This window comes from Atractosteus spatula, chromosome 11 (genome assembly GCF_055471065.1).
Source record: "Atractosteus spatula isolate fAtrSpa1 chromosome 11, fAtrSpa1.hap1, whole genome shotgun sequence".
In the NCBI taxonomy this organism is placed as follows: Eukaryota; Metazoa; Chordata; class Actinopteri; order Semionotiformes; family Lepisosteidae; genus Atractosteus; species Atractosteus spatula.
This window is the reverse complement of record NC_142716.1, coordinates 41,168,323-41,191,639: the sequence shown is the minus strand read 5'-3', so window position 1 is coordinate 41,191,639 and position 23,317 is coordinate 41,168,323. Positions and strand designations below refer to the sequence as shown.

At 34.8% G+C, this 23,317-nt stretch overlaps 1 protein-coding gene across 1 annotated transcript in view; it reads right to left on the bottom strand.

Moving 5' to 3' along the window:
* The window catches only part of stxbp4 (syntaxin binding protein 4), an 83,734-nt gene that overhangs the window by 46,501 nt on the left and 13,916 nt on the right, over positions 1-23,317 (bottom strand). The window contains exons 9-16 of the mRNA XM_088926646.1: positions 21,079-21,185; positions 18,271-18,496; positions 17,189-17,267; positions 7,880-7,977; positions 5,934-6,030; positions 5,039-5,163; positions 4,505-4,594; positions 3,138-3,203 (exon numbers count right to left, since the gene is read on the bottom strand). Of these exons, the coding sequence (XP_088782772.1) occupies positions 3,138-3,203; positions 4,505-4,594; positions 5,039-5,163; positions 5,934-6,030; positions 7,880-7,977; positions 17,189-17,267; positions 18,271-18,496; positions 21,079-21,185 (888 nt within the window). The remainder of the gene's footprint in view (positions 1-3,137; positions 3,204-4,504; positions 4,595-5,038; positions 5,164-5,933; positions 6,031-7,879; positions 7,978-17,188; positions 17,268-18,270; positions 18,497-21,078; positions 21,186-23,317) is intronic.

Below are 23,317 nucleotides of genomic sequence, written 5' to 3'. Positions count from 1 at the left end.
GATGAAAAACATTACTGTTCACAGACCAAAAAAAAACTAAACACTAATGTAAATGAATAAATAAAATAAAATTTACAAAGCACAACATTATAAAGATGACAGGAAAGAAATGAGGAAGTTTACTTTATTATCTAAATAAAAATAATAAAAAAGATAAGCAAATGTAAGAAAGTAAAGTAATTTGTAACCTTCGTATTTTTCTGAAGAATACTAAGCCATGTAGTTTGGGACAGGCTGTACAAAGCAGCTACCTCACGAAAAATCCATAAGCACTTGAAAAATTAAGTTTAAAACAAAAGAATTTTGAAAAACACACAAAAGCTTTAGACTGACATTTTAAATTCCTTTTTGGCTTCATTAATCATTTTTTTGGAATAAAATCTCGAATTTTTCTCTTTGGTTTTAGACCTCCAGCTCCTACTCCTGTGTAAAGCAGCTTTCATACAAACCCATTTTTATGCCCAATAAGTACAGTAAATCACAGAAGCAAACCAAGAACCAAGCCCTTCACTCATCATTTAAATGACATGATAATGCAAATCCATCTGAAGAGACCTTCAGGCCTGGGAAGTGGATCACTTTACAGCAAAAACACCCACACTTCCGAACTTCATATCACTTGCCATGCATTCAGCAAGAAATAGCACATGACAACCAGATTCTTTAAAAGCACAATAGGGTGCAAAAGTCCAGCTTTCTATAACATAGAATTTTCTTGCACAGAAGTAGGGATTGTTTAGTCTTTTTTTAAACTATTGGACAGTATCATTTCTGTCCAGCTTATCTCTAACCGCTCTACTCCAAAACCCTCTGTGCTAGTTTCCCACAGCACTCAGAGCTTTTAATTCTCTTCTGAGAAAGACTAATCTTTAGCCCTCTGGGCACCGCAGCAGAAAATCTTTGATGCAGTGCTGACCAGCGAGCTTGATTAAAAGCCTGCTACTTTGTAACCAGCTGACTTCATTATATCTACAGAATGCAGGGACCTCAAATGGTCAAATTCAGTACTGCGCACCAAAAATGTTCATGTAAAAGTCAGTGCCTGGGACCATGGTTCATAATACCAACTAATAGAGTTCCTCATCTCCCTGTGTGAATAACTGAGAGAATTATACCCATGTGCAGTCTGAGTGGAGGATAATGTATAATGCATAACATCTGAAAAAAATATGAAATATCGAATCTGAAGAATGGCTCACAGATTCTTCCTCATGACTGGTAAAAAAGGAAAACATTAAATACTGTATATGGGACCAAGACCCCGTGTTTTAATTCCCTTAAGCAAAGGTTAATATTTTTAATTTGGAAAATTTTGCTTTCTATTCAAATCTATGGGAAATCAAGCAAGAGAGGTAAGAATAAATATATCAAGTGTTTAATGCTGTATCAATAATACATTAATTAAAATGAGGTACAATAGTTAAACTTAAGAAACTGCATGCACAGGTTTGCATAACTTTCATAATACTTCAATATTTTTAACACATTTCCAGTTCTTACTTTTAATACAACACTTGATTTAAGGTAACAGTACTGAAGAGAGCAACATATTTTTCACAAGAAAATAGACAATGATGTGCCATATTTAAATCGGTGCTTTTCCAGAGATACTTCATTGCCAAAGTCTACTTAAATCTCATTCATTTCCATGTGTTATTTTACTATAAACGACCAAACATGTGAAGGGCTGGCTTGTATTAAATAAAAAGGCTTGTGAGGATATTTGTGTTCACTCTCAAAAGCAAAAACTGCTTTAATGACACTCATAAAAGCATTTTTGTGTGAAAATTGTAAAATGATACAGGCTCTCAAGTGTATGTATGCTGAATTCTGGGAAGGCAAAAGCATTATCTTCCAAACAATGTGTCACATTTCAGAGTGTTAATACTGTATATACGGTATAAAGCTGAAACCATGACTTCCTGAATAAAAAAAAATGGTAATTTCAGGAAGCTGTATTCAAATTTAATTTTACAGAAGCTAACTGTGTGATTTGGATTATTTACATAAAATGGATTACGCATTTGAACTACTACTTCAGGACACACAAACAGTAGTCAAACTAGCAATGCAGTTACTATAGGAACTGTTAATTGAAAAAAGGCAATCTTTGTTCAACTGCATTTTTATTGCAGTCCCTGGAAAATAAATTGTTCCTGTGCCTTTTTTAAGAGTCAGCATATCAGCAAGGTAATTCAGATACAAAATTAAACATGTTTAATATTAATATAAAATCATAGGGAGAATTAATGCTTTTACATATGATAATAGTGTGTGCAAAGTAATCAGGCAAAACCAAATGATAAAATAAAACTTGTTTTTACTTCTAACAATGAAATTAACTCTGGCCTTTCTTTGCCTCCAGGATAAGGTTGTTATTAACTGTGACAAAATTCTAACTAATTCTAAACTGGATTCTTATGCACTACTTTCCTTTCCCCTGCAGTAAATATAGATTTCTATAAGGAGGACCACGAGATGCATTTTTATGTAATTTGCAAAGACAATCATCTTTTGTGTTCACTATCTTCAGAAATCTAAATGAAATGTGGACTACTGGATCATAAAACCTAGAGAAGAGTAATACAAGCAATCTGGGCACAAATGATGAGTACATTTTAGCTTTAATTTCCTTTAACTGGAATTTTTGAAGGAAATACTTGCTTAAAGGAAATATTTGCCCTCAGGGAAAAAAAGTTATTGTCTATGAAAAACAATAAACAACTCCAAACCATGGTTCTTATCCAGCACCATGAGCTTCATATTTCTCTTTAAACCAATTTTCTTTTTTGTAGAACCCAAGGGATTTATTGTGTTATTACCTCAATTGATCATTTGTTTACTTCTAACATCACAACCACAATAGGTCGTGAGCACTGGTTTACTATTGTTCTGATATTTGGGTTCAGTATTTTGCAGATGACTTTAGCTTTTGGGCACAATCTGTTTTTCTGCTTTAGCATTTAATGAGCTCCTTTAAACTTCAGAGGCTCACACTGTTGTGTTGCCGCTGCCACACTGAAGACATTCACTACAATAAGCTTGTGCGATGGGGGCTCCCCCTGGTGGTTTCACTGCTACTAGCAGTGAAGAATGTCAGAGAGGGATTTTTCTCAGTCCATAAACACAAATTTTACCTGTTTAATCTTTTTCAATTCCTCCTGCATCTGAAGGCGCAGATTTTCCGATTCATTTAGTTGATCCTATAGAAATAAAAGAAACAAGACTCCTTTAATAAATTCTCTACAGTGGCTCTTCATCAGTACTCATTTAACATAATTCTTAAAATGAGTCTAAATCAGCAAACATAGTTCTAAAATATGTGCTGGGTAATGTGATTGGGATAGGAGTGTCTATCAAGTTAAAACTGTTCTAATCTAAGAACATTTCAAACCTTTTAACTTAAGAAAATCTCTTTTATACAGCAGCTTCACTAGCAAGGTTAACAAGTTAAGCAAGGCTGGGCCTGTGTCGATGGAAAAGTAGGTGACACCCTTTTCTCTGGACCAGAATTTCCAAACCTATTTCTTCAGTATGGGGAAAAGGTTCATTGTACTGTAGGAAGTGCAGTCTTTATGATGAGACCTGACTATGAGGTCATTGTAGATGCCTTGGAACAATGTGAAATTGTTAAATTCCACTTTGGGCTATAACAAGTTTTCCTACCTATGTTTACCCCTTAATTCAATTGGTGGAGTACTTTCTCTAAATTCTCCACTCAATCTGATGTGCACTGGGGTTGTTGGCTCAGAATTGCTGCCACATATCACCTAGGTTTATGCTGCACTTCACTGGTGGATGAAAACCACTTTAGGATCCATATCACACTTTGAAAGCGTGATACAAAGGCAATAAATTATTATTAATTTGTATTAGGTGACTGAAGTGAATACTAGTGCAATGTATAAAACTTCAAATTGCCTTTAGTTCTAATAAGAAGTTTGCAAAAAAAATTCATTAAAAAATATACAATGGCCGTTACTAGATACTTTGCAAGTCAAATGACATGTCTTGAGGCAGTGAAACATGAACCATTTGTGCAGCAATTGTCTGCGTGACGAAACGCAGAGAACAAATAACAGTACTGTGGATATATCTCCACTTTTAAATCATGAACAAATGATACATGTATATATTTATTGTGTGCTTGTTATCACTTGTAAAGTGCTCTGTGGCAACACGTTGCAAAGAGCACTATACCACATAAAAAGCGATTGAACGGGTTGATTGAGTTTTGAACGATATATACTTCACTTTTCATTAAAGTAACAACTTCTTGATGAATAATTTTGGCTCAACATCAACTCAACAATGTTACAAAACCACAGCAGCTGGTGTCTGGAGCTTTTGGACATGGTGTTGAAAACATAAAAAACAACAGGAACAGAAACAAAACACAAAACCTCACCTACAGGTAATAAACATTACTAAGTATACTACTGTGTGTGTAATGAATAAAAGGACACCATTACAAGAATTAAACAATTTTTAAGAGTGTATTTACCTGCAGTTTCTTCACCTGTCTGAGAGCCTCAATGTGATCCTTTCTCAGTGACTCCATTTCATCCAGCTCTTCAGAGTCTGATGTTGTAACCTGTTACAAAACACCACTAATTCAGGCAAACACTACATGCTAAAAACTTTTTTACTAACGTCTCTGGAGCATGTGGGTTAATGAAGGCTTTTACTGTATTTATACGCTGTTTTTTAAATGTATGCATACAGCACTTCATTTACCTTTAACCGACTTGACTCTGAACTACTATGTAACAGTCTTTGCGTAGGTTTGCTCCATGATTTCATTTCTATGCAGAAAATATTTAAAATAATCTATCAAAACATTCAAATTGAAATAATATATACGTACATGTATTTCTTTATCTTCAGTGGCTATTTCCGAAACATGTGAAAGCACTGCATTAGCTAATTGGATTTGAACAGCACTACTCCTAAGAATCTCTGCCTGTTTCCATGGAGAAAAATGTACATTTGGCTACAAACAAAAGACTCCGTTTACACAGGCAATTGCTATACATACCTGTTGATGGGCTGCAGGTTCTAGAAGGTTTGTAAGATTACTTGATGCAAATCTTGTTATGCCATGACCTAACCCAGAATCGTCAAGCTGTAACTTGAATAGCTCTCTGGTAACTTGCACAAAATCTATGTAGAAATCAAGACATCTGAGAATTAATACACCAGTACCTCCTTTTGCAAGGCCATAACATTTAAAAGTATCTATTTTAAAATATTGAAAGCTACTAATAGGATTAAAGGAATGCCAAAGAATCAGTCTCTGTCAGTATGAGACCTGTAACACTGATGAATGTAAATCATAAAATCATAAGTAGTATAGGTATAATTAAGACCACCTTTCATCTGGCATGCACAAAGTTATAGTTAAAATACTGTAGGTTTATGTACAGGTGTAATTGGTTAACCTATTTACTCATTTTTACATGCATATGATTCCTTTAAGAGAGACCAATGGTATAATAATGGAACTTTTTTTCTGATGAGTGGAATTTATCTTAAAATATTACCTAATTTCACTACTTTTTGCTATTTTTCTAATTTTCTCTAGAGCATTTCATCACTCTACAATTTGTATTTGCATGTCTTTTCTCCTTTCAGAAACACATTCTCTTCCATTCTGCTGCTAGAGTTTTTTTTAAACTATAAATGTTAACACCCCACATTTAATGGTGGGTTATAATTAGTGTAAGAGGGGTGGGGTGGAGGGTACAATGGAAATCATTTTCATTGAGAATAGGTTAAATATTTAAAAATAAAATACTCAGACAGGAAGACAACCAATGTACTATATCTGCAAATCATGAATATTTGGTACTACAATAAAAGAGTTCAGAGCAGTCAGAGAATCTTTGCAAAACCACAAGACATCAAGTATAACAGTCAAGCTCCTTGCTCACCTCCGTAGGCCACTGTTCCTTCAGAGTCAATTTGTAAACGGTCCCTCACAGCCTGCTGCTGGGCATCTGTAGGCGTTATCCCTAGATATCCCAGTGCCTTAACGGAAGACACAAACATTTGTTAATTAGCAGGTCACTGCATTAAAGAAACAAAAGTCTTTTTAAGCGGTGATTTACAAGGAGTGTTAAAAAGCCTTGAAAAAAGCACAGATGTACATACAGTATGAATGAATATGAAGGGAACACACACCTCCGGCATCTAAAGTTTGGAGGAATTATATTTGACCTTTTTTGGTCTTGTTTTTAACATTTAATAAACACCATCATATAGCCATACTAATCTCTGTATAAAAATCCTACCTTAAATTATTGTTTCAGGTAAATTAAATGGCCTAAACTGCGACAATTCAGAGCAAAACTGTCACGCAAAGACTGTTAATGTTGTTTCTCAGTATCGATTTTCTGCAGTGCGTCCAAGAGTTTCAGTACAGACTGATGCTGTAACAGAGCATGCTCTGCAAACCATAGACAAGTGCTCGATTAAAGTTCTACCACATGATCACCATTTAATAATAGTTTATTGAGCGACAAGTCTGTGAAAAGGTCGCAAAGTCACATATAATTATGCACAGCTGGGTGAACAACCTTATTTTTGCCCATCCCTGATCAAGATCAGATTGGATTGTTATTGCTTGCTACTGTATGTTATGTAATATATTTGCAATAACAAAAGGCAATTTTGCAACAGTCATAGGGTGACCCCAGTCCTTTCACTCTGTTTCTCAATCACAGTACGTTATACTTCACAGCTACGGTTCAACTACTGTATATATCAGACTTTGCTCTGTTTTACTAATTATCTTGAAAATTTCTATATTACTTCTTAAGTCACATAAAAAGAGATTTTTAGTAAGCATTTTAAAACTATTTTCTCACAATCCAATCAGTTTAAATTTTTAAAGCTGATCACGACAAAGCCATTTCTTCACAGAAAATCAAGCAAAAACTAAAGTGCATGGGAAATATAGAGTAATATAGCATGCCTCATTGATTGTAACGCTTCGAAATCTCCTAGTAAGATAAGGGAGTGTGTTGGCTGAAAATATGTTTCATGATGAAATTCAGGTCCATCTGGGCAAACTGAGTTAAACTAAGCAAAGGACAAGTACAAAATAACCCGAAAAATGTTGCCTGAACAAAGTTTCAGTAACGATTTTTCTTCTTCACTAAATATGATAATGTTGAACTCAAACAGTCTAGATCTAGTTTCACCGACTTTTCACCTCTTTAAAATAGTCTGTGAGATTGAGGGTGTGTCAGTAAGTTCCAAATGGAACGTCTGCTTCTAGCGTCATGAAGAAACCTCAGCATCTATAGGATATACAGAATGTGATGCAAAACCCAGAGAAGTCATGTACTGTAGTCCAGTAAATGATACCTAGTCACTAACTTGTTTAGTTTATAACTGAACGTAATGTATCAAGTAGTTTCATATTAATGTTCCCTTTTCCAGTTTACACTCTAAATCCCTTTCTCATTTTAGTAGGCTGGCCAGGACTGGCTACTTCTCATTCACTCTTGAGATTTAAGGTGGCGTATCAGGACTTTGCACTTGGGACTGAATCTACATTTCAAAAAAGTGGTTTTTGAGAATGTAAATGTAGCATACATGTGAAACTATTGTACTGTAAAATTACATGACAGGAGGAGCACTTTTAAAGAATCATAAACTTATATTATGGGATAAAGGGATATTTCATTCCTTACAAATTTGCATGTAGTATACTTCATATACTACTACTACTACTACTACTACTACTACTACTACTACTACTACTACTTAAAATAAGACTTTTATTTCCATACTTTAATTTAACTTTGCTTTTCTCTCTACTCAGTCCACAGTGCATACAACTTGTTTTTTTTACAAGTCAGAAGAAACTGACCTGTTCCAACTTCTCAAGCTTTAACCGACTTGCATAGCTGAGGGCAATCTTGTTGTCTGTAGTTGAAAAGTTTTCAGTCTGACGGCCAGACATCAGCTCTGTAAAATAGACAGAGGTGTTAGGAAGAACTATCAAAATGACCCATTAAATTAATTTTACTGGTGAGCAATCCACTGCAGTTACATTTTACTTGAAGTTTTAAATACTGGCCTGAAATACTCTTTTGTCAAAGAAGTTTGACAAACAGTAAAAAGTTTATTAAAAACACCTTTCACAGATGGCACGCACAATCCAGATGTTCAGTGCCTCACTTTTCTTAAAGATAGAGCTGAAATATACGGTTGATAAAACAATGGAAATATAATGTCATATTAAGAGTGGGTGTCTAGCATCTGGGTAGAGTTAAAATACTGCATAAGAGGAATATAGATAATGAAGAAAAGCTTTAAAGTAATCTTTAATAGGCTTCAAATAATCATTATGAAGTGCTAATCTTCTGTTGAGGGATAGAAAAAGTTTTGAATATCTTTCATAGTAGCTTGTCAATTAAATTGAATAGTTTTTAAAAGTGGTTTAAGTAGCACAATATACTTAGACATTTACATTAGATTTTACCATATGTAGTACAGAAGATATTTAGTCTACTTCCATATGGCATTTAATATTTTCCTGAATTGGCGGCACTTAAAAAGAAGTTTAAGAGTTTCATAAGCTTCAGGAAACAAAGCTTGATTAAAAAAAATTGAGCGTTGGATCACGCTTGTTTCCGAAATCACACATTGTCATGATGCAGTGTAATCATGAGGCACTACAGTAAAAAAGTCCCTTGTTCCACAAACAACCACCTAAACTTAAGACAAACTGCATCTTCCACATTACAAGACTAGAGACTCAATTTTTGTATCCTTTTAATACTGTATTTAATTTAAAAGGAAAACAAATAGGAGAAAGTGCCTTTCAAAACTATTTGTTTGACATGGAATTCCTTGTGTGGCTGCGTTATCCTCGGTATTAAAATATTCACAAGACAGGCAGGATGTTCGACACCTTCCAAGTGAGCAGTCTGGCAGTCACTTGTACCGCCTCCATCGCTTCCTTCACAAACAGTTTGTGATTTGCCATCTGTCCTGTTTTTAAACCAAACCAAGATCATCTTCATAGCTCTCCATCAAACTTCCTGAACGCAAAAAACTCTTCTGCACAGCTATACTTTGCCATCAGTCTGTTTCAACTTCCCTTGCTGACCTTGTGAGCTCTCCTTAAAATAAAAATAAAAAATGCTGGTGTTCAGTAGCTAGTAAAGGGAAAAAGTATGATCCAACAGAACTCTGAACTCAAATGAGCTACACCATGGGCTCCTATATGCGCTACTATCCAAACCTCCCCATGACTCATTCCGAACTGATCTGCCGGTTCAGTAATGTATCTTGAGATAATCATTACTTTTGACTAAAACTTTCATATTTTTATTCCTGAACTAACGAAAGAGCATATTTTCAAGGGCACGAGTACCAGACGTACAGGATAAACTTTTAAACAAAAAAGAATTATCACCCCGTTATTTCAGGTGATATTTAAACAATTACAGCTTTTTTGGATTAGGATTGACAGGTTAGACACCTAAGATGACAGGCTTAAAGTTTGGAACCAGACTGCTTTTTTATTTACTGTGGTAAAGTCTCTTTTTTGTACAAGAGAAATAATGATGTCATAAAAAATTACAATAAGCACCCATCTCTCCTTTAATTTAACCTTTCCTAAAATATTCCTGCTAAAATCAGTACTTGCCATTTTACATATGAAAACAAAAAATACCTCAGATAAAATAAGGAGATGAGGTGGGGATATTTTGCCATGTTTCCATAGTCTTTAGAGAAAAATATTCCACTCATGAGCTTAAGAGCACAGCTAATACAGTACAGAAAGACTGGAAAGAAATAATACCTCTAACTATTTAGATATCTGTGACTTCTTTATCTTACACTAAGTCCTTTTTTTCTCTTTATTTTGTAAAGGCTTAAAAAAGATACACCAAAAAAGTACAGACAAGACAAGAATAGCAAAGTGAAGCTGCAATTCCCTTTAATTTACTATGTATTTTATTTTGAAGTAGTCGGACAAAGGGATGCTTTTTATAAAGACATCTTATTCTCTTCTAAAGGTCTTCAATTTCATTCAGCATCACAGAAAACTTTAAAGAAAAATATAACTTACTTCAGGTTAGATAAGTCTAGACACTATTCTTTCTCTATCCGTGTGAAAACAAAACTTTCCTTTCTTGGAGACAAAAAATATATCTATCAAGATATAAATCTGCAAAAAAACTCCAAGAGCTAAAGGATAAAGATGTAATAAAACATGGCTAATAAAAAGGCAATATCCCTTGGATGAGAACATTGAAAAAGACTGAAAAATAAAGATAATTCTAGATTCAGGTACTGTACAAATGTAACTACATCTAACAACATGTCCAGAAGATAACATTTTATAACAAGCACTCTCTGGAATTCCATATGTAAGTGTTAATGTATCATTAGGGAAAAGGAGATCCTGGAAAATTCATCCTTGGCCCCTGCTGGCAACCGAAACAAGTTCCAAGGGCAAAGTAATTTTTTTTACTCAAACTGAATCACAGAAAAACACAAAATAAAGACAAATAAAAATAAAACAGTAACTGACAATAGAAAACAAACACTCTTAATCCTAGATTTCCGGTCACGACTCCCTCTGAGGGAAATTTTAATTTTTAATCAGGTTCCAGCACCAGCGGTGTCTATCAGATTTAATGGTACAAGCTGTTTTTAAAACCAAAGCCGAAATTAGATCTTGGGAAATTTCAATCAAATTAGACTAACTATTCTGTGGAACACAGATGTAAAAGGTAAAATAATCGACATACATGTAAGGAAGAAATACTGCAATGTTTTTAATAGCTTTATACAATTATAAAATATTTTTTATTTAGTTTTCCCATAGCATCTACACAAGTTAATTAATACAAAATAAATTGAAATTAGAACTTTGAGAGACACAAGGACTGAAAATACAATGCATAACAAAAAAGCAAACTGACTGAAATCCAGAATGTGGCAGATGTTGGTGGTACTGTACGTGTGGAATTTTATGTGGAAGTCAAGGTGATGCCCTAGCATACCTTTTGGTTTTTGCTGCTTTCTGTTATGGTATCAGCTCTTGTCATTGCAAGCTCATGATTTTATTTAATGGACTCAGGGATTAATGACATGAGCATTTAAGAATACTGTACGCAAAACCAAAAATCTGAGTACAATGTTGAGAACATTCCTACAAGCACACAAACATTTTAATTTAGTGTAAGATGCTGCAGAGTGAATACAGTACGAGCAAAATAAAAGACTTGGTTAGTAACATACTGCAGGTATGGTAGTGCAGTAGTGTGCAATGACTGGACATGACCCCCAAGGAATACAACACCTTACAAGAAAGTAGGCTTCTTTGTGCCTAATTTGTGCCATCTTTGTGCCTAGAGACACAAATAAAGTCAAAGTCCTTCATCGACATCACAGCAAATTCACAGGCACCTGGTACAGTATTCAGTTTCATGGGTCATTCCTATCTCCTGCATTTAAAAATTGCTGGATGAACATCAGCAGCTCTTGGCCAGTTCTATACCTTCACTTGAGGAATCCTGGTCACAGTCAGTTAATGACACCGTCCAGACCAGACTAGTCCATTCTGGACCACTGGGCTTAACCTGTGATCTGAGAGAGTGTGTATACAGGCAGATGGTTGTGAAAAGTATGTTCTATTGAACTTACTCTACTGTACTTCTTTCCAGTGAGCTTTAGATTTCCCATTGATTTACACAGACAAAAAAAGCTACCTTTTATCAAGTATCTCACATAGACTGGAGCACATACACAAAGCATTCTTGGACCTCTTTACAACCTCACTCCCTCTGACATCCAAGCTGAGATCTGATTTGCATATCTTTTCATCTCCTATTAATCTGTGCACCAACATCCCTCTAGGTAAAGATCAAGAAAAAGCATTATACCAGGCATAAGAACTGTCAAACAACAAACAAACATGCCCTGCAGTATTTTTAAATAGCTAACAGGTCCACACAGACATATCTGAATTGGTGAGTGGTACATATATATTTTAATTCAGGTCAAAGTTCAACATATCAGTTTCTAGTTTGTAACTTCAGACTGGAAACACTCTTACAATAGTTAACACACCCTCAAGGCTCTAAAATGTATTGTGACCTGCTTTATCTGAGGTTTCTTAAAGGGCTGTTACGTGTTTTTCAGAAGCCTACAGGATGTTTAAACAGTATGATATAAATAGCTGAATAAAGCAGATTATGATGGCATACAAAATAGGCATCAGATAAGAAGTTTGGATTTTTGAGCCACCCGAACTCTCACTGACATTAATAAAATTGGAGTTAAGAAGTTGTGAAAGGAAGAAAAATCTAGACCTACAGTAGATGTAGAAATTTCTACTTACAGTCTTTATTGGTTTAAGTTTTTTTTAGTTATCATTAGTGACCATAATGTGGGATATTATTGCACAAAGTAAAGATATTTAATTCTGATCCTTCGGTAAACATTCCAACTACAAGCAAACACGTTATTTTAAAATAAAAGATGGCAAAAAATCATATGGAGGCTATCAAGTGTATAGTAAAAATGCTAGAGGACATCCTCTGTAACTTTTCAAAACCACATTTTATTCCTCTTCATATGTACATGCATTGAAATTAACTTTATTTATTCAACAGATGGAATCATTTATTGAAACTGAATTACTTTTGTTTTATACCAGATCAAAAAAGACAAAAAAAGAGCAAACAAAGGACTATAGTGCAAGTACATTTTGAATGTTGACGCCATTTATGACTTAATAAAAAAAACAAATCTAATAACTTTTGCTTGTCTATTATGTTGTAAGCATTGTTGGATCTGTTCCACCAAAAATGAGAACCTTTTTCTGGGTGAGGCAATGCAATAACATTATACAATAACAGGTGTTGTTACACACCTTTAAGCATTTGTTTAAAACATTTTAATTTTTCTCATGAAGTGCTTCAGAAGTGTTATGTTTCTTTCCCATACAATGTGTTCTGTGTGACTCGCTGTTGTGAGCTCTGATTAGACTGTTACTTGCCATGTTAAGTAATACAGCAAAGACAGCTTCTGAAAACACTCCTCAGGGTTATGTCACACCCAGTACACCTAGAGGGAACTCTACTTCTCTCCTGTTCCTAGTTCCCTGTGATTATTATTGTCTTTCTGGTGTGTCTTGTTGTGTAGCCTATTTACTTCCTGCTTTTGCTCTGCTCCTCGCTCAGCATTGAGGTTCAGATGTCCTGAGACCCGCCAAGCACCAGGTCATTCCTGTCTTTGGCCTGAGGGCATAGTTTTCTATACGGCATTTCCTGAACAGCTGAGCCTGGGCTAACCCCCGTCTCGCCGCTACACATAGGGTCTATTTTCGCACTCCTGCCATTCCACGGTTCGTCCTTTCTGACATCTGTGACAGGTTAAAAGTGATGCAATGAGGTGCCAATGAAGTTACTAACGTTACTGATATGCTTCAGTGTCCAAGCCTTGTATCTTATGTTTCACAACACTACAACACGTATTTACTTCTTCACCACACCTTTTTGTACTTTTCCTGTGGTGAAAATGCATCAGAGCCAAGAAAACACTAGAGAAATAAGAGAGAATCATGTCCAAGAAACAATGGTAAAAATGATACAATGTGACACTCACCCCCTTCGGTCCTTTTTAATCTTAATGATGTGACACAAACATTTCAGGATCTTTGCAAGCACACAGTGCAAAGCCATATTTTGAGAATTATCCTCAAAGTGCCTCTTTCTGGGAGAGCACTTTACAAATAAGAAATCAAGCTAAAAGATTAAATCCGGACCACAGGTTTCACAGACACTCTCTATTTGATACACAATATGTGGCCAGTCAGCACAGTCAATTTCCAGATCTCTATTCCATTGGAAACTCGTGAAACAAATGAAATATGTAGTTCAGTCCCACACTTCATTACTCCTATCATAGCCTCATTTTAAAGTGGCCCTGCTAGAAAAATGGGATTGGCTTAAATATGTTTCAAAATCTCATGGGATATGAGCCTTATTCAAGAAGCTTTTGCTACTTGCCGAGGATCAACATTTCACTCAGTGGGGTCCCTAATATTTTGGCAACTGAGAGTGCAGTGAAAATTCTCCCTTAGAACGTAGTAATTGTCAGGGTATTTGCCACCCAGTAGTCTACATTTTTAAGGGTCGCTGTCCTTACAGGACAAGTTAAAGAAGCTCTTTGCTACAGGGAGCTCACTTCAAGATTGTGAAGCCTGTAAGTTTCTTTTTATGATTAAAACTGATAAGACCTTGCAGCCTCAAGCCTACATTAAAAAGCCATTGTAATTCCAGCCGCATTTACAATACAAATTCACCCCCCTTCCATATGCCATTTGCTTTAGAAAATGAAGGATGAAGTGGGCGTCTAAAAGGCAAGACACGGTCTGCAGTTGTTAAGAGCTGTGTAGCTGATGTGAATGACAATCCCCGTGGGAACAAATTTTCAGCAAACAGAAATAATAATTATCAAATAATAATCACCTAAAATTCATAATAAGGGGTTCCTGAGTAGCTCAACAACCATTTAAGAAGCTTATGACAATATGTTCAGCCCTGTAACCTGGGCATTACTATTTTAAGTCAGGACCATTTCATTTTTGCTTGATCCCCCTAGAAACCCCGTCACTGAACTGGCCAGGCACCATGAGGGCTGGGTGAGTCTGAATCAGTGGAACATTTAACAGGAGCTCCTGGGACTTGCAGCAAGACTGTGAGCTTGCAGTGATGTCAGTGAGCTGATTAACAATGTGCAATTGAAAGAGAATGAGAAAAAAAGATTATTGGCAATTCCAAAATGTAACACATCCGATCCAAACCACAAGACCACTGTACAAATAATATTTCTAATTAAATCTGGTTTTGAAGCTGAGGTAAATTTAGCTTTATGTTTGAAATTAGAATACATTTACTGTAGAAAAGGGATACAAGGTAAACAATGTTAAAAATAGTTCAGAATGTGGAAAATGACTGGAATAACAGGAGATGCCTACTATACAGTTTGAGAATTTACTATTTTACATACTTAGAGATATGCATAATAATACCTGGCTTATCTTTTTAAGTAGAGATCATACCAATGATCTTTTTTACTTATTACTGTAATTTCTTACAATATGTAGATTCTAAACAGCCACCTCAAATAAAAGGGGTACATGGAACTCATTTTGGCTTAAGGTTGAAAAAAATAATGTTATTTTCTCTAACATTTGTACTACACTACAATATTCACCTTACCGGATATGTGTTCAACTTCAACTAGATGATCTGAAAAGCACCATTTCATTATTGCAATTTCACTATGTTCCTGGTTTCTATAGCAACTCCACCTACACTAAAATCAGAAGAAAATATGGTCTTATTATGTGGTCCTTACCAGCCTATCGAATGCTATCAATGCCTACCTACCTTTCCAGGAGCCTCTTTCTGTTTGATACATAAAAGCTTTGCACACGATAACATGTACGTGAGCATGAAAATTGCTTTGACACCAAATTAATATTTATATACGGCATAAATCCTAATATTTATCACAGTTCTATACAAAAGAAACTGATTTCTTTCAGATTTGCTTGCAGGCCTTTATCAGAAGCTGGAAGCACATTGATTTCTATCTTCAAGGTCAATAAGGTTTACATTCTGTTTCGAATATCATATTTTTTCATGATTAGAAAATGTCCATAAAGTTTTTTTTTTAATTTATTTACAGGGCAACTGTTTATTGCATTTTGTTAAAAAAACAATTTTCCAAAAAATTAAAGTCTGGGAAATATGAGAAAGAATTTATACAACTCTGAAAAAGTTGCACAAATTTTAAATTGGTGTAAAAAGCTTTGAATTTATTCTGTTTTCTTCTGATTTGCCTATTTTTCACAAATGAACACACAACAGTGATTCTAATTCTCAGACGTTACAGAAAAACAAACATTTATTAAGGATATATATTTTCAGAAACATCTGGCAGCCACAAAACAGTTAGAAGACACCACACTGACCAGCAGATGTCTTCCTTTTCACATCTGCTTCTCTATAACAAATCAAGTGTCTACATAAAATTATGTCTTAATGCATTTATTAAAGGCTGAAGCAGGCAGGATATTTCTGTGAGCTGATAGGTGACGACTGTATTAAATTACAGAAACCTACGCAAGCATAACAATCTGACAGACATAAAAACCCTTAATTGCATCATAAACGATATGTGAAGACTGGAGAACTTGCTTAGACTTGGCTCAACTTCCTAATTAAAAAAAACAGCTAATTAAACAAGGGTATATGTACAGTATACATGATTTCATTTCTCAGTCAGCATCTGAGTATTTTATGTTTTTCATTATAAATTTAGAATGATCAGTTATTTCTTTATTATGTACGCTCCCAACTGGGAATAGGTAATTGGGTCTTTCCTTTTTCATACATAGTGATGGCCCTTATGCCCACATGGGTAGGACAAGTAAAAGTGCCAAATTCCAATCCATCCTTTTATTGAATCCATCACTTTTTTGCATGCTTTGCAGTGACTGCAGATGATCTGTGTTGATTAGAGGAGTAGAGGCACACTCCTCACTGTGAGCATGCATGATTGGGGTGCTATATTTGTGTTTACTATTCAATGGATTATATACTTATTATCTATATACTATATATACTTATTTTGTTGGATGCAGCTGCCTACTAAGTCATACAGATCACCGCTTTGCTGGGAGCTAAGAGAGCCCTGATTGACTAATTACACGTCTACCCCGAAGGTACTACTTGTGCACTGCCACATGGGAAACTCTGGTCACAGTAAGCTAGAGTCACAACACATTTTTAAACTGTTACATCTGGGTCGTAAAACTCAATCCACACTGGAAGCAAATAATTAACTGACTGAACCACTGGGGAACCTCCAATATCTGAGTCTTTAATTGTAAAAATATTAAACAGATACAAATAGAACTCTACAGTCTGAAAGCTACAGTACATGCCTAAGTGAAGGTAACAAACGTGAACTTTCGTGTTGGCGTTTGGAAGGTGTTGTTCCAAAAGTCTTAGGATCAACATTTATTTTGAACTATATTTTACAATATACAGTTTCTTTTAAATATCCCTGCCTTAGCTGGTATTGAAATGTTCAAATGCTGCAATGAGCGAATACAAAATAATACAATACAGTACTGTACCTGTACTGGGGTCAACTGAGGGATTACAGTCTGCTGAGATAACAGGAGACTGATCTTTCTTTGCAGGAACAATTTGGCTCTGGAATAAAAAAAAAGAATAACAATTCTCAGAAACAAGAAACATCTGTCTCAAACTCTTATTGTTACTTTGTGTTACAAGAGGCATCATAAAACCTAACAAAAGCGCACTGATTCAATTTATAACCATCTACAAAAAAAGATTTTGCAAAATATTTCAGAAAAATCCATACTAAAAGACTGGAAGACAGCAGAACATTGTTTTTTCTTTTCAATGGAATTAACCTCAACATGTTCACAAAGTAAAAGAAAGCACAGTTTAACTCATTAATACAATTATCTTTCTCTACTAAAAGGTGAAAAATATTAAGCTTGCTTTTTAAAAATTTGAAATTGCCATTATTTTTATACCTTCCAACTCTGGAACTGACAATTGTTAACTAACCTGCCTCGTCCACCACTGACACTGAAGGACCGAGAACTCTCTAGTAATTTACAAAAAAGTTAGCCTCGTTTGAATTTACAATGAAGCTCTCACTGATGACACTGACAAGGTCACAGTGGTTGCTACGACAAACCAAAGACACACTAGCCAACTCAAGCTCAACCATCCACAGCAGTACTTGGGAAACTGTACAGTATCACTTGAGGAGGCCTGGTCACAGTTAATTACTGAGTCCTTACTAAAAATACCCTTTGAGAGAACTCTGTATAGGCTCTATCACATGGGAGCTTATTTCTACAAGCTGAATAAAGGTTTTGAAAAAAAAAGCAATCCATGCTCTGCACAGATAAACAAAATCAAAAAGTTAGCCTTAAGAGAATACAGTACTGAATTGCAAAATCATTAAGAATACATTTAAAGACCGTTAGTATTCATCAAGGAATTACTACAGTAGTTATGAAGGTCAACAGAAAATTCCACATCATTTTAGGAATCATTTAAGAAGTAAGACTAAGTCAGAATTCTGGCTTTTTAGCCTGTGTGCAATTTGACGTGCGAGAAAAGAACCAAGCCTAAGCATTTCTTTCAGCATTCTGAGCCCAGGCATCCGTTGTCTTACTTGGCCTAGTTTCACAGAAGGCAAGGTCTCACTTCCTGTGTTAGGGGTGGACGACATCTTTGGAATAAGGTTCACTGGGGGAGAGAGTATTCCCAACCCTGTGGGCCTCAATAAGTGGCTGTTCCCATTCACTGAAGGCTGCAGGGTGATGGGGCTCTGAGGGCCGCTGCCAGAACCAGAGGAGGACCTTCTACGAATAAACGCAATTTCCACCGTGGGGTTTGGCCTGTAGTAAGAAAGAATAGATTTAGTGGAATCTGTGAGCTTCTAGCATTTTAATAAAACCACACAAAAAGCTCTTCAAATTATCTGATACCTCAGTTTCCCATGTGAAGTAACTTATGTAGTATTCACAAGTGTTCTACTGTTATTAATATCAAATGTGCCTCTTCCTGATGGAAAAACGGGGATGACATTTCTCATGCAATCTGTAATCGCACCACAGCATCGATAAAAATGATCACTCAGATTTATACAGTACTTTTCAGTACAGCACTTTTCAGTGCAGCCCTCATCTGGGGTGCAGAAACACCACTATACAGCAGATTAGGTAGAGAATTGAGAAACTGTTTGAAGGGGAGAGAATTAGAGAGAACACACTGTGAGTCCTAAGTGGAACCAGGATACTGGGGTTAACACCCCTATTTTTATAAACAGTGTGAGGATATCTTTAATGACCAAGCAGAGAGGACTTTGGTGTAGCATCAACTCTTAAAGACAGAAACCATATACACAAGGCATAGCATATATATTTATGTGAGTATATAATAGAACAAAAAACTGCAAAAATCTCAAAGGTGTTTTGATTCTCTAAATATAAAGAAACCATTGTTCATTTCATAATATGCACATATGAAAGAATTCCTGATCATTTTTGTAAAAGAAAAAGCTACTTCAGACATGCACTGTATATTATAAATTCCAAAGGTTTTGTCAAATAACTGAACATAATTTATATCTTTAAAATAAATTATTAGAAATAATAGTTGTCATGACAGTAGACATACAGTAAAAAAAAAATAGTACTGCAATATATTTTCAAGAACTTCTCTCCAGAGGCCAAATCTTCTATGAGGAACTAAGCATAAAGTGTTAAAGGTGCAAATCTAAGAAGAAACTCTTATGTGTAGGATTTATTTTGCATTAGAGGTAGAAGTGCTGAAACCTTCCCTTTAGCCTTTTGTATTTTTGGCTGTCTTCAATCTGAAATAAAATCAATCTTGCACTATTTTAATGTAAAAAGCATTTTATTTTATTTTAAATGTAGAGAGCAACAGAAGAAAAGTAGATGTTTATATTTATTTTATAATTTTTTTAAAAGAAAAGGCAGAAAACATGATGAACAGTTGAGATGACTAGCAATGTAATGTAATAATATTAAGCAGGTCTGAAAACACTAAGCATTTTCCCTTCTGTATACACCAGATGGTTCTGCTAACAACATCTCAGTAAAGTCTGCTGTGTAGGAGCGCCGGACTGTGCGATGAACTAGGGGTTTGAAAAGGACTCATCAACACTGGAAGAACAGAGTCTGGTAAACAAGCATTTAGCACATCTGAATCAGTATGACAGATGCACTGAAAAAAGAGCATTTTTTTGTTTGTTGAAAAATGTACTTTTTTTACTGCCTGTTCTAGAGTAGGGGGATCAATTTTTTTTGTAACTAAGGACAAATGTCACACAACTTCCAGCCCACTCAATGAACATTGATTAGCTGCTGATTAATTGACTGCACTAAAAAAAGCAGAGCACATTATATGTTTGTATGCTTTATACCAAGCCACTTCATGTGCCCTTATCAGTCCAAATTCCTGCCAGGAAGACACTTTAGCCATTTCTGAAGATCCCACTATCCATGTGTTTTAATAAGAAATTAATAAACATTGAATTAAACTGAACAACTGTAGTGTACAATGAGCTGCTTTGTCACACAGTCAAGAGTAATTTATTCTGTAATAAATGTTCAGCTTAACTCCCCTTCACAAAACCATTAACTAAATAAGCAGGTTTATAGTTACTTACAGAGGCAAATACATGATTTTCACGTTGGAAAAATGACATAGCAGAAAAACATCTGGGCAGCGCTGTGTTTTTAACTTTTTTATGTTTCCTCTTAAGACTATAAAATGGGAATTCTCCAGTCATGGAGCTGCTAAGCCAAAAGTTATTTCAGATATGAAAACCAAGATATATATTATAGTGCAGTAAATTTGCCACTCAAAGACTGGAATAAACAGCTGTGATATAATTAAAAGTCTGGACTGTGTTACTCTTTCTCTGACTGGAGTGTTTCATTTCCTCCCATTCAGAAATGTATCATTGTTGATAAAAAATCAAGTCTGCAAACAGAATTATTTTAAATGCCCTGATTATGACAAGTACCTACAAAAACATCCTCATCCTTAACTTCTCAGTCTGTACTCATACCTTATATTAACGTGCATATTCCATAACAAAATGTATATGTAGATTTTATTTAAATACAGTAATCAGGAAAGGGCAATCTGCGGTTTCTTTAGAGTTCCAACAGTCAGACCTTTATGACTGTTAAATACTGGGGAAGTGAAGGAACTAAATGATCAATTTTGAGAGCTTTTTTACCGTAATAACTTTATAACATAACCTTACATCTAAATTTGAGTCGGCCTAGAAAGCATGTGGAAGTTGTTGATATTAACTGGTGATAAAACGATTCCCCCGAAAATAGTTCATTGTTCAATAGTTCAATAGTTCATGTTGTCATTTGCATGCTTTTGCTCAAATGAAGTGCAAATGATTGTAGCTTTGCCATTAAATAAAAAAACATACCTTAGTTTTGTCCGGGTTAACATGCTTTTTGCTTCCTCATACGTAACTCCTATTAAAGATTCTTTATTGATTGATACTAGGTGGTCTCCTGGTTTAAGTCTTCCATCCTATTTAAGGAAAGTATTTTTTTTTAAAAAGAGACACATTATTCAGTTACCATCCATTGTTTTTCTCACCCAAGAAATAGTCAAGTGCTATTATGAAATGATCATTTCTAGTACAATAAAACATTAGTGTTTTTTATATTTATATTTTGTAAAAAAAAACCTTCCATCTCGACAAGAAGTGAATCAGAACAAACAAACTACAAATATCAGCAGATTGCTGGCATTTCTGTAGTATTTAATGTAAGAAAATCATCCAAAAACCTCTGATATTCTGATACCTAGAGTATAAAAATATGATTGAAATATTAATTTAATAATGTTCTTAAATTGAAACATATATCCAATGTTTTCATTTATCTTTAAAAGTGATATTATTTACAAAGCAACACTGCGAAAAGCCTCAGAAAAATCAATAGAAGGACTACCTTTACATCTGCTTTCAGATTAACACAGTAAAAAACAACACCAGCTCTCTCCTTAATGAGGAGCTAAAACAGGTTAATTTACACAGATTAGACAGGCAATTCTGCAAAGTCTAGATTTAAAAGATAACTCCAGCTTCAGCAGTAACTCTTCAAGAAAAAGAATTAAAGCCAAATCCTTCCTTGAGTGGCCGGTGTGGTTTTACAGGTTTTCCAGAGCATAATTTAATTTTAGCATACTGTCTCTAGGTAGGAAATCAATTTCAGCAAATAACATGGTTCCTAAAGCCACTTCCAAACTGAAACCCAATTTAAATGCTAAGAGAATTATGTTATATTTGGGTTTATTAGTTGATGGACTATATACTTAATTTTGATGGCTGTAGTCAGCTGTACTGACATATCTAAAATATGTAAAATGTAATGCATCTAGGGGGGTTTTTGTGGATGCCTCAATGTTATTGAGGCAGTGTGCCCTTCTGTTTACTTTATGTTAGCAAAAATAAACTAATGCATATTTTCAGTTTATGTTTGAGTAGGTCTGCTGATATGTGAGTTTTCATGTCTTGTCAGTGGACTGTCAGAAGGCTCTGACCATTTGGACTATTAACATCAGTTAACCTAGCACAAGTCAGATCTCACACACAGTTCCTAGGACTGATAGAAATGAAACATTAGGGAAAGGTTTATCATTTGGATGAGCTTATCAGTCAGAGATTAAACATCTGCTTTGAAATTGAACATACAATTATTCTAGAAGGTGAAAAAGATGTCTTATTAATTAAATTATTAATTAAAGATATAATGTTCACATATCTATTTCTACATGCACTATATTTTAGATTAGTTAATTCATTAAAAATCATAATTAACAGAACTAGGATAAGTATTTTTCAGATAAGCACAGTTTTGCACACTAGGATAAATCAATGTTCAATCTTGTGAAACACTGTAAGTGCTAGTTAACAAACAGTACCTAATTACACTTGATTAATTTGCAATGTCTGTATTTGACATCCTTGAAGTTCTCAATAGAATTTACAATAATAAAGATGTATTATCCAATATTTTTCTGAGATAAAGATAGGGTTTTTCTGCACTGCACAAAGAGCTACAAAAATAAAGTACTTTTGCATGCACTTCGATTTTAATCAATTACTACATTAGCATGATAATTTGTGCCAAATGTTAATCCCACATCTTGCAAAATATGTCTATTTTGTCTTGTTAATTAAAATATCCTGTATGTTTTTAGATAATTGGCCATAACATATTCTAGAGTAGTAATATTGTCAATAATGTTTTACTCAGTGGCTCCAAGTGGGTCTATATGAAAAGATATAAATAAAATAGTTACAAAACACAACAAATAAGGCCAAAACCAGGAAAGTGGTATCCTGAATTTCCCCACTATTGAATTGAGTCAAGCCATGAATACAACAAGGAGCAATATGTGACCCATAAAGATCCTGAACCAGCTGTTCATCTTTGCTTTCTTACTTCAAATACATATACTACATCTTATAATGGATCACCTTTGAAAATCATTTGAACTAGACCCCGTATTGTAATTATTGCTTGTTAATTCTAACTTAGTTATTTATTACATTTACTTTTCTTTGATTCTTTCAATTGCACAGCCTTTTTTCTACTGACATTTTTTGTCATGTTCATTACCTGCTGCCTTTCTGGTCTGGGCATCATTGAAAA